The sequence below is a fragment of the Rhea pennata genome, chromosome 8, assembly GCF_028389875.1.
Source record: "Rhea pennata isolate bPtePen1 chromosome 8, bPtePen1.pri, whole genome shotgun sequence".
NCBI lineage: Eukaryota > Metazoa > Chordata > Aves > Rheiformes > Rheidae > Rhea > Rhea pennata.
The window spans coordinates 16977427-16989435 of record NC_084670.1 but is presented as its reverse complement, the minus strand read 5'-3'; the positions used below and the strand labels follow the sequence as shown (position 1 = coordinate 16989435).

The 12009-nt window shown below is 38.6% G+C and overlaps 1 protein-coding gene across 1 annotated transcript in view; it reads left to right on the top strand.

Moving 5' to 3' along the window:
• The window catches only part of COL24A1 (collagen type XXIV alpha 1 chain), a 146641-nt gene that overhangs the window by 78165 nt on the left and 56467 nt on the right, over positions 1-12009 (top strand). The window contains exons 23-24 of the mRNA XM_062581626.1: positions 4257-4310; positions 5446-5490. Coding sequence (XP_062437610.1) covers positions 4257-4310; positions 5446-5490 — 99 coding nt within the window. The remainder of the gene's footprint in view (positions 1-4256; positions 4311-5445; positions 5491-12009) is intronic.

Genomic DNA, 12009 nt, shown 5'->3' with positions numbered 1-12009 from the left:
GTGAAGGGAGTTTAAAATACATCTGAACGTAAATGTTACCAAAGCTGTGATCTTGTGTTTGCCTTCACTGTACTAATTAAGTAGTCAGGTGGTGTGAGACAGGTGTCTGAGAGGGACTGGCAGAGTGATTTACTGTGCATGGTGCCAGGGCCCCATCAGTGGTCAGCTATGCCTCTGAGCAGGTGGCACTAAAAGCTGCTTTTTGCAGCCTCTTGGGGGTGAGGGTGCCTCAACCTGTTCCACTTGCCTTACCAACAGTTTTCCTGATAATCTAGCCTTTCTGTCTGAACGTCTTGCCTGTGTCTGTCTTGATGTAATCTTGTGTCATGTCCTATGGACTTACCTGTAAGCTAATAGGTTACTCTCTTCTTTTTGGCAGCTGTTAACCTGACTCTCTGTAGTTTTTGCTAAAGTAGGTAAGGTAAAATATCTTGGTAGGTGATGTATTTTAGATCTTTGATTATTCTTATAAAATTATTCTGGTTGTCCCTTAGGCAGTAACGGAACAAGTTTCTAGCTCATCTGGAATCACTAATCTCTACGGTGTAGCTTTCAGGTAGAAGTGCTTATCCAATGTCAGATTTAGGCATGTGCCAAGCAAGCAGCCATACAGTTTCTTCTCATTTTTAACAGCCCCTTTCATTCTCTTCCCTCCTTGCCCCATTGCTAACATTTGATCAAAAAAAGTACACGAGAGAAAACACATCTCTGGGTCCTGACTGACAAATGCTGCCAGCAAAGTTTATCATCAGCTACTGAAAGAGATGGTAAATTTGAATCTGTACTCCACATCTCAGATCCCAGCTTCGGAAAAAAAGTCCTGTATGTCTAAACTAACTAGAGCCAAAATTCAGGATTCTTCCCCACTGAACTAAGGATACATCTCAAGCTCCATGGAGTTCAGCCTGCTTGAATTTAGGAAGAGCTCTTGAGCTGAATCTGGTCACAGGATTTGCTTTTCATTTGCGCCCATTCCATTCTAATGTGGAATAGTTGCACTGTCTCTTAAAGTAATCTATATAAATAAAAAAATTTTTTTTTGATTTTTACTATCTACTTATTTGACCAGTGAAAAATACATTAGATGCCACTTAAAGAAGAGACTGTTTGTGCAGATTCCTCCCAATTAACTGACTTAAAGGTTATCCAAATGTTATAACAGCCAGTGTAGCTCAGCTCAGTGAATATAAGAATTGCTACCTTTTTTTGTATCTTCTTCATCACTGAAGAAGGAAATGACTTTAAAGAGGGGAATGTTGTTTTAAATCATAAGATTAAAAGGAAGTATTGTGAAGCAATTCTTTGAGATACATATGTAAAGCAAAAGCTGCCAGAAGTAGGTGGTACTTGTGTATAGTCATATTCTGAGCAGTTCCTCCTGGAAGAGTGAGAAAAGTGCTCTCAAAGCCACTCTAGTCTGCTGAGGCACCATTTTCTGAAGTTGAATATGTCTTTCTGTGAGTTGAAGGCATGTGAGGAGCTTACAGAGAGATGGGAAGGGAGTGGAAGGGAGAGAGATCTATCATAAAATACATAAGCTTTATCCCCCTGTTGTGAGGTGAAAGGAAGCACAGTTGGTTGCTGTTTCATGAAAGGGGAGGGCAGAACTTTCAGTTAATATTTTAGGAAATAGACATTTCCTTTGGGATTCCCATGCCCTGGAGGAAGAATTTTCTTAGGGGTTGCAAATAGAAGAGCAGCCAACCATAGATTAATCTTCTGTCAGTGGCTTTTCCTCCATACGTCACTTACAGTTGTATTGCACTTCTGTTGAAAGCCAAATCTTGTACATTTCAAATGATTTTACCAGCTGCATCCACTTGTTCCATTTTCTAGTCATCTTACATTTGCTGTGTCCTTCACTGCTGGTACATAATTGGGATAATATGGCAAAGAGACCTTTAGGAGCTGTAACTCTAATTCAGACCTGATAGGAGCAAAATTACTATAGCAGTTAATACTGTCCATTGGTTTTCTTCTATAAACTTCATGTAAAACAGTCCTATATTACATTCTGCTTGATACAAATACCTTAACGCTCTTTGCAACACAGTAGTCTAACAGCATAGGATATCCTGCAGAAGCCCAGCTCTCGGACTCACTAAGCCTTGTGGAAAAAAGTGACTTGCTGTATCCAAGTTTCTTAGAACCTCTCTTCACAGTCTCTTCTCCCCACTTTTCTGTGCTGTATTTTAATCTATTTGCAAAAACAAAAGTCTATTCCTGAAGCAGTGAGATTTGTTGAAACTTGCAGAACAAAATGAAATCTGTCATGGAGACAGACAGAGAGAATGAAAGAAAGAAAGGAGATTAGCATAAGAAGTGATAGAACCTACTAAGACAGTATAATTTTAAGCCATACAGAGAATTTCTCAAATGACAGCAACCCAACCGACATACAGATTATACTCTGAAACGTAGACACAAAGCAGCCAGGGCAAAAAAGCCAAATGCAAACTCTTACCTTTTTTTCAAGGTACTTGTTTGGTCTGTTGCTTTGATTGCTCTTTTCTCAGGGCTATGTGGAAAGAAAAGCTCATTGCAGAAAGTTCTGTGATTGCAGCTGTTCAATCTGCTGGAAAAATGTGATCTAACTACCGAAAATTTTTAGCAGAAATCTGTATCATTTTCATTCTGTGTTGTTACAATGCTGAATTAATTTTCCTTCTCCAATCACCAGACTTCAGTGATCTAATCAGCAGTTTTCCCCAGAGCCAGATCCAACTTGTTGGACCTTTGCTCTTTGACCAGGGCCCTCATCTCAGAGCAGATGGGGAAAAATTGTCTAGGCAGCGCTGTGCTGTTCAGATAACCACACTGTTCATCCTGCACCTGCCTGCTTATGGACACTGCTTAGATCCCAGTCATGTGCCCAAGTAAGAGGAAGGGTGAACTGCTATTTCCATTCTTGTAGTTGTTGGGTGTCTTTTAGCCACAAAAACCAAATATGTTCATGGGGGAAGTGAGGAGGTCTCAGAAATGGGAGTCAACCTTGCACTGCTGCTGCTTGGCTGAAATAACCCTGAAGTAACAAAGTACACACACGCTAACAACCTGCTGTGCAGGGACTGAGGTTGCAAGCTGCTCACCAGCTGGGATCTGGCTGTGGGAGTGAGGTGTGCTCTCCCCAGCACGGTAAGCTCCTGATTCAAGCTCCTTTCAAAGAGACCTGACCTGTGCTGCTCGAGGAGAACCCAGACTACAGCAGCAGCTGGGGAGTTACTGTTCCCAGAAAGTCCTCGGGTGAATTTTTATTGCATCAGTTGAAGACAAGTGCCTCAGTGTTGTGCTTGGCTTTTTGTAGTCCTGAAGATGATAACCATGAAGTTCTTTATCTGCTTAACTGATACATTGCTGCAAAGTGCTTTTCAGTCTGACAGTACATTTCTGTAGAGGCTGTTGCTTCAGAAACCTTTATATTGGAGGAAAAACTTAAATATATGTTTTTTATGGTGGGTTCATTCAAAGCATGGTAAATAACATTCATTTTTAGGCCATGCTCTACACTGTAGAGGGAGTAAAGAATATCTGGAGGAAAAATAGCTCCCTAAAAGTGAGACCTAGTTAAGTTATAAACATCTAATTGAAAATTCTGATGAAAAGCGTTTTGTTTTTTATGCCTCTGTATCTTTGTTTGAGTGATAGTAGAAGGATGTATTATATAATATGCTTGAAAGATCTCTTCATTTCATGGTATCCCACTCTGATGTTGCTGTCTTTTCCTAGTAACTATTACCTGAGTATCATAGCAACAAGATCTGTTAAATGCTAGCAGGGAGAGCTGAGGTTTAAAATAATCAGGTTGAACAAAAGAGAAGGTGTTTGAGCTGATTCTGGCTAATTGAGAAGGGATAGTTATTACACCAGCCTCTAAAGGCTAAGGATCAAGTTCTGTTAGTGAAACTCCTTGTTATGCTAGAGCTAGACTAGGAGAGAGTGTGGCATTGCCACCTCTCTGTCTCCTAAATACGGTTTTTAAAGTGCCATTGGAATGTGTTAGATTCTTGGATAGTGACTGTTTTTCTCACAGTGTAACTGCTATAAGAATTGATATGGATTCTGCTTACTGGGCTACTATCTGCTGCTATAGCCACCAATGCATTTCCACACTAAGATTTGTAAGTTGACTTTAAACACAGGTATTAAATATTACTAAACAGTGTATATTTCTGAGTGTACATATTTTGATAATTTTACACTAATTTCTCTGTATCTTTTAAAATACTTGAAATACTTCCTTTTAATTATTATTCTAGGGAAGGCCAGGGCGGAAAGGTTATGTAGGTGACCCTGGACTGGAAGGATTAAAGGTAAGTAATGGGTTTATGTATGAAATAAAATGTATGTGAAGTATCAGCTGTATACATATGTACTTATGCTGGTGAAAGGATGTGTTTGTGTAGTAAAAGTGTATGTAATACTGGTGTTTCTGCTTAGAGAAGCTCTGTTTGGAAATGAAAAAAACTCTCTGCAGGGCTAAGAAATGGGGATGTGTGAACAAAGATAGTGCTGCTAAAAGGAGAGCCAGCTGCCTGGGGATCTGAGAGTGGTTGGGATGGGGATGGGGGTGGCCAAGCAGAGAAGACCATTCCTGCAGCAGCGGGAGAACGTGGGTGAATGGGTGCAGCCCTAACAGCAGCAGCTGATCTTCTCAGTGCTGAGTTGCAGTCTGAACGAACAGTCCTCAAATCATTATTTACCAGGGCACTGGAACTGTAGTCCTATACAGATAATTAATACTGCATATAAACTAAACTTATGCTAGTAAAATCCATAGTGAAAAACTCTAGAGTAATGTGGCTTGCAGCATTTTAAGGAGAGCAGACTTCATTTATCTGTACTTACCAATAGTTTCAAACAATAGGATTTTTGGAAGAGAAAATAGTTTGTTAAAATGTCATTTAGAATGTTGATTTGAAGTATCTTTTACTATCATCAATATGGAATAAGGCCGTTTTGAAATAAAGAGATAAACAGAGATAAATACTTGAGTAATTTCTGTTAGTTTTCCCAGTATAACGTTTTGTGGCAAGAATTGAAGCTATCAATAATATGTACAGGTAACAGTTACTTTTGAAGCATTTGTGAAATAATGAAAGTAATTAATTGTGTTTGCTAAAAGGAAGATTTAAATGAAAAATACATCATTCATCTCTAGCATTTGCTGACTTAATAGATTTAGTAAGCCCTTAATAAATAGCTTTCATTTCTGTGGGCAAGTCTATCGTAAACAGAGGAATTAGAGCAGTACTTGCTTCTCTTTACAAAATCAAAATTAGCCATGGGCAGATTTCTTTGTTGTTGTTGTTGCATAATTTTACTCTTGAAAGTTTTAATTGGGTGTTGCAATTTAGAAAATAAAGACTCTTAGGAAAATTTATTGTGCACATAAGAAAGAAATTACATTTCGAATGAACTACATCATCTGTTTTCTCAATTTGATAGGGAGAACAAGGAGACCAAGGAAATCTTGGAAAAATTGGTGAAGCAGTAAGCTTGAATTTTCTTTCTAGTTTTATTTTTTGATCTTCTGTTCATTTGAGTGCTAATAATTTGTTGCAGTTGCTTTTGGAGAAGGTGTGCCTTTCTTTGAAGCTGTAGTGTCAGTTATACCTTTGAGATCTTTCAGAGTCATACTGTGCTAAGAAATTTGCCAGTGTAAGTACCTTCCAGAATTAATTCTGCTTGTTTTCCTGTTGGGCAAAGTAAACTTTACAGATTGTAAGTATCTTCCAAATAATGTTCAAGCAAATGAACAAGTGTTCCTTCTCCAGTGAAATGTTTTAAGAGGCTGTAATTACCCTTGTATGTATTTTGTAGATTTGTTCTGTCTGCCCTCTGTAAAATCACAGAGCTCAAGGTGACCTTGAAATGGCATGTAGTCCATCTTCCTCTTCCTAGACAGGATCAGTTATCCTTATGTTACTCTTGACAAATATTTGGCTAACTAGTTCTTAAAATACTCCAAGGACAAAGGCTCCAGGAAATGCTTAGGCAGCCTGGGGCTATCTTTGTTTTTAAGAAGTTTGATGCACCGATATTTTAAATCTGTTCCCTTTTATTCTCTTAATTTTTCTAGTATTTCTCATCATCTCTTTGGCTGATATCCCTGTCATTGCTGCCTGAGATGCCAAAAGCGTTACCACTTTTCTGTAATAGCTTTTCCAGGTTAAGTAGTATTTAATATCTACTTGGGAAAATACAAGTGGAAGCTATGCAGAAGCAGGGAAGATTCAAATGCTGGGGCATAATGCTTGGCATAATGCTTGGCTACTAACAGCCTAGTAAGATGGGGAATATGCCGAAACGTAACATTGTCAGTTGGTCAGCAGTCATAGTGTCTAGCATCTGTCAGTTCACACTGCTTGACTCTTCATAGCCCATTTCTGCAGAAGTATTTTTGGTGTCTTGTCCCATGTGGAAACTGAGAAGAATAAATTTATAAAATGTTCAGTGTGCTTATAAGCTTAAAATGAAATAGGGATTGAAAAAGGAATGAGGGATGTGACTAAGATTGCACTTTATGTTACTGTTCCTTAACTGAGCCCAACAACCAAGTGTTTCTCTGGCCACCATGTAAGCCCTATTGAAAGAGGAAGGTGGACAGGTTCAGAAGTAGTGCTGTTTGGCCAAGCAGAACCCAGATCTGGGAGGACCCAGCAGCTACCCTTCCCTGCAAGGTTATCAGTTGCTGCAGGCTTTGAGAAGTAACAGTCAGCAGGCAGAGCACATTTACGGTGCTGATGAGACAAAATCTTTTGAAAGTCATGCAAAAGGAAGCAATCACTGAGAAAATTGCCCTTGCATCAGGGACGAGGAAAATCTGACTTTGCTGACCTGTGCAACTGTATTTCATGTGCTTAGATCAGTGCTGGATGGCAAGTCTTTTGAAAGCATGTTGCTTCAAGCACCTCATACAAATGACTTGTCTGTGTTATAGAGTCAATCCTAGTGCATTAATGTCTTAATAAAATGATACATTGCTGGATTTTTGTAGCCTAAAGCTGAACTCATCTGAACTTGACAGTTATGCATCGGGGCTATGTTGCTGCTTGGTAACACAAGTAGTCAGAGGCACACTAAGTAACTAAGTGCAAGTTAATTCCAATTGCTCCTTGCCTGCTCTGTTACAGAAATTCAGCTCTTGGTCATAGGATTTTGAATTAGAAGTTATTGACATTTATTGGCATATTGTGACAGAGTACAAATGAGTAACTGTCAGATGCAGCATGTACAACTGGTGTCAAAAGGACAAACTAAAATAAGCAGAGTTCATGAGCACAAATCCTGGAAAAAAAATCTTGTCACTACTTCAAAGACCTGGAAAAGTCACATGTCAGCAAACTTGCCCAGTTGCAAATACTTTTTTAAAACAACAGTAGAGAAACCAAGCTGAAATGAGAAGTGGAAGAAATAAAAGCTAAAAAGAATAGAAAGCAAAGAATAATAACAGTATTCAGGCTGCCAGTGGCAGCTCCACAACAGGCTGAAAAAGGTCAGCCTCTGAGGCTGTGGGAAGGCAAGAAAAACCTGCATGTGCCTAAGAGTTGAGCTGCTTTTGAGAAGTATTCTCATAAAGCAATTCCCCTACCTCCTGCAGAGGTAAAGTACAGCTGGGCTGGGTGACAGGGAGGCTTAATTTATGGAGAATGAAAATTGCCATTCCTTTTACTTGAAAAAAAAAGATTAAATGGGCTTTAACTGAAGTTTTCAAGATGCTCAGTAGAAGGAGTTCTTTGAGCTATCATGAAAAGTCTGGACTCTGGGGATGTGCAAACAAGAATTTGGAAGCTGTGAGCCTAAAGAAAAGCCAGTTGGGTAAAATATTTTTTAGAGCAAAGACTGGTGAAGGCATAGGGTTAGTATTGCCAAGGGCTTCAGAAGAAGGAACTGGTTAAGCTGCTCTCAGAAATCCGCTGTTAGAGATCAACATGAGTTTTATGAAGAATTTACAGTATTGTCATTACTATGATCTATAATCTGAGTAGTACTACTGTGTAGCAGAGGTTGTCAGACCTGGAAGTTAGTTTTTTTTCAAGCTGTTTTGACTATTTCTCTGAAAGGACATTTTGCTGATGGTGCTGTTCATCGGCTAGTTTACGCCATACTGCCCCACAGCCCCAAACCCTCTATGTTTTCACAGGTTAGGATTAACACATTCTCTAGGTATTGAGAATAGTGAAGCAGAAGGATAATCTGCTCTGTGAGATTTGCTACCTGAGGTAAAAAAATCCACTAGTTAGATGCATAAATGTAAAAAACCTTTATCCAAATTTAGTTTAGCCAAAATACGACTCTCTGGTTGATATCTGCCATCAGAAGAGAAATTTTCACAGATGACAAAAAGCCTCCACTGCTAACTCAGGCTTCAGAAACAATTTATATAACGTCATTTATTCTGGGTATCCATCAAAAAGTGAAAATAATCCAGATTTGGATGGATACTGTCATCCAATTCACATTCGTTCCAAGCTGCTTATACTGTGTGAACTGTGCAAAACGGAGGGTCCTGTCCAGGGATTGAGCCAAGCCCTGACTGCCTCTGGAGTCCTCCCTCCAAGCTGCCTTTTTAACATCATCATTTAAAAGTTTCATATATGAATGGAACATTTGCAGATCTAGTAGAACCTCTAGTAGAAAAAAGGCATGAGACTGTCCAAACCCTCTTTCCCTGACAGAGGAATTGCTAGGGGGTCACACGCTACCTGTGTAGTAGTTAATTGGCAATTGGGCTGTCTTTTCACCACCAGCTCTCTAGCTTTATGTCCAGGCTTGCCTATGTGCCCAAAATATAGTACAACACTAAAATAGGAGAAAAATGCTTAGAAGCTATTTTAGTGATACTTTAGGATAGACTTGTCTGTGTGTGTAGTCAATTGTATTCAATAACAGTGTATCTATCAGCACACGACTGTTCTTTTCACTGTTTGTCCGTTTCACTATCCATCTGAATTTAACTAATATATTTTGTGTACTCTAGTAGTTTGGGAAGAAAAATTTAGGGGAATAGGATCTGCATGAGGCATCTGCAGAATGCCTGGAGGTACATCCTGCTTCTACTTTATATGCTGGCTTCCTTTAAATGCAGGTGCCTCTCTCCTAACATCATCAGACAGAATTACCCTACCTTTACACTAGTGTTATTGGAAGAGAATTCAACTCATTTATCTTTTTTTTTTTTTTTTTTTTTTCTAAAACTACTATAGATTAAACAATGGTGCTAGTACATTTTTACCTTTCAACTGTTCAGCTAATTGCAGATAAGAGTCTTTTTCAAGTTCAAGTGGAACATCAGGTGTGAGGTGCAAGCCTGCATCTCTGCTTTCACTCACCTCCTGCCCTGGCAGTAGTGGAGCCATGGACCTTCATTCAGATTACCAAGTAACTTTCTGAACAGGCAGAAAACACTAGCAAAATGGATGACTCGATCTCAGTGTAAAAAAGAGGAGAATGGCATCTGCCTTTCAAATTTCAGATGCTTCCCAACCTAATCCTGGACAAAGCATCTATAGCTATTATGTTCACTTTGTAATATTTTTAGTACAGTAGTTATAAAGCAGGAAATTATTTCTGAAGTTTGGAGATGGAACACTAACTTAAATAATAAATAAGGACCACACAACCAAAAGCCAGCAGTGCCAAGTGGTGTAAGTACAGCAGTTTGCACAACTGTCAGCCAACAGGTGCTTAGATGACAAGGTCTGACATAGGGCCATTTTCTAGTCTGCTCTTGCATTTTGCTAATTCAAACTGATGTGCCTTTAGTGAGCCAATGTAGCACTGATCTTTGAGGGGTTTGAAAGGGCTTAATTCAGCAGTTTTTCATATTCTTTATTTGGCCTTTCAAATAACCCAAATTACTAGAGTTTCTCGTTTTGCTGAAGAAAATACATCCTCCAAAACAGAGCTGCACTTCCATCCCATTCCCCAAAGATGAAAGATAAAATTCCATTTTAAACAAATAAAATGGAAAAAAAAAGCCAAAATTTTGTATTCTCATGATTTAGTTAGTTTGTACCAAGGGCTTACATAGCTTTAACAAGGGACATCTTTGGCCTTGGACAATGGCTCATTAAAACTGGACTCTAATTAGCTGACATTTTCAGAACTGTATTCCCAGTTGCTTTGTTTTGTTAATCTTCCCTGGCGGTCTGGAGAAAGGGCTTTCTTTAAAACTTCAGGTCAGTCTTACCTCTAAGCACATAATACTTACAGTTGCTCCGTTCAGTTTGCACCAGATAATGATGCAGCAGTAAGTAGATATTTCACATAGAGGCTCTCTTTGAAAGTCTGTGGTTTCAAAAGCCCATCTGTGGTTCAACAGCATACTAATTTCATTCAGATCAAAACCACAGCCACAACAAAGCAATACAAATTCACCCAGAAATCTGACCAGGCGATTTTGAGAGCAGGTATCATCTGTCCATGATGCCTCCTTTCTGATAGATCTGCTATCTTCTGTTCTTCTGCAGCTGATGTGAAGCCAGATTAACAGCCTTTGTAAACTCTGCTCCCTTGCTAATTTGTGTCCAGACCTAATCTGGGTCAAATATGGTGGAAGTGTGCATGTACTTTTCTTTATCCTCCACTCTTCCACCCTTGGTTTTCACAGTTGTCTTTTTAACATAGATAGCTGACTTTGAACTTTTATAGATCCTTAAGTAATATGATCTGCTAAAATCAAATCTAAATGTGGACTTATTTTGATTTTTGAATACAATTCTGAAATTTATAAAGCCTTTCAGAAAGGCTGAAGTTAATGGACTCCTAGGAAATGTTTAAATGTAAATTTTTATGAGCAGGCAGAGGTTAGGACATTGCTACATGTTGGATCTGGGGAGATGTAGAATGCACTGGTTCAGGATAAATTTTAATGGGAATGAATTAAAAATACCTTTAAAAAATCATGGAAAAATGTTATTATGGCAAGATAGTATTTTAGATTTACTTGTAGCACCTCATTAAAAGAATGTTGAATAAAAATATTTGGAAATGATGAATTCTAAATGAAATAATGTTACATTGGAAAATTTTCTGTTAACATCGAAGAATGTGTTAGCATACAGTCTGACAGGTAACTGCTTCCACAGGAATTTTCAGAACCAGCCAAATATTCATTCCCCACTACCAAGTTTTTTAATGGATTACTCCATACTTGGGTTTGCATTAAATATACAATGTGTTTTCAATTATTCAACTACAGTCAAGTTTCTAACACAGAACATATGCCCTGGCAAGATATTTTGTCTTTTAGGCATGTGTTAGATGCTAGATTTGATCTATGATTCATTTTCCATGCAAATGCTCCTGTCAAAAAGGTTTCTAAAATACTGTTATCATCACTGGAGAGTTTTACAGAAATCCCTGAACATGAAAGTTTATGACTTTTTTTTTTAATAAGGTTTATAGCCATGACCATTTTTAAACAGTTTAGTTATTTTACTTAAAGTTTCTGTTGCCTAATGCATTTAACTTTATTTTTGGAATCCCCTAGTACTCCCCAAGGTATTAGAGGGATACAGGAAGACACAGATTTAAACCTGGTTTGGACTTTAGTCATCCTTTTACATAAGAAGGAGAGAGGGTTGAAACCTCAGTCCAGACTTAGTGGCTAGCATCTGTAATAAACCGATTGAAATCTGGGATTTGAGGCGCCTCATCAGCTTTAAGAAAATCTGTAAGGAAAACAACACTTTATCACTAATATATTGAGGAAACAAGATGTTTTGCTTTCTGATTGCAGTTTTTCTCCACTATATGTTACTAATTGTTTCAAAAATCAAAATCACATTCACCAGTAAGCTTTCTTCTCTCTTGCCTCTGCTGGTGCGTGCTCTAGAATTGTCTCGGTCTCAGACGTTTGCCCTCTGCATGGCGAGGTGGGGATGAGTTTAACCTGTCATGAAGTCCTTTCCCCTTGCTTCCTCCTGAAGTCCCTATTGCTTCAGTTTTTCTTGCTCTCCTGGTTCTCTTTTTTTCTTTCTTTCTGTGCATATCTACTTCCACTCT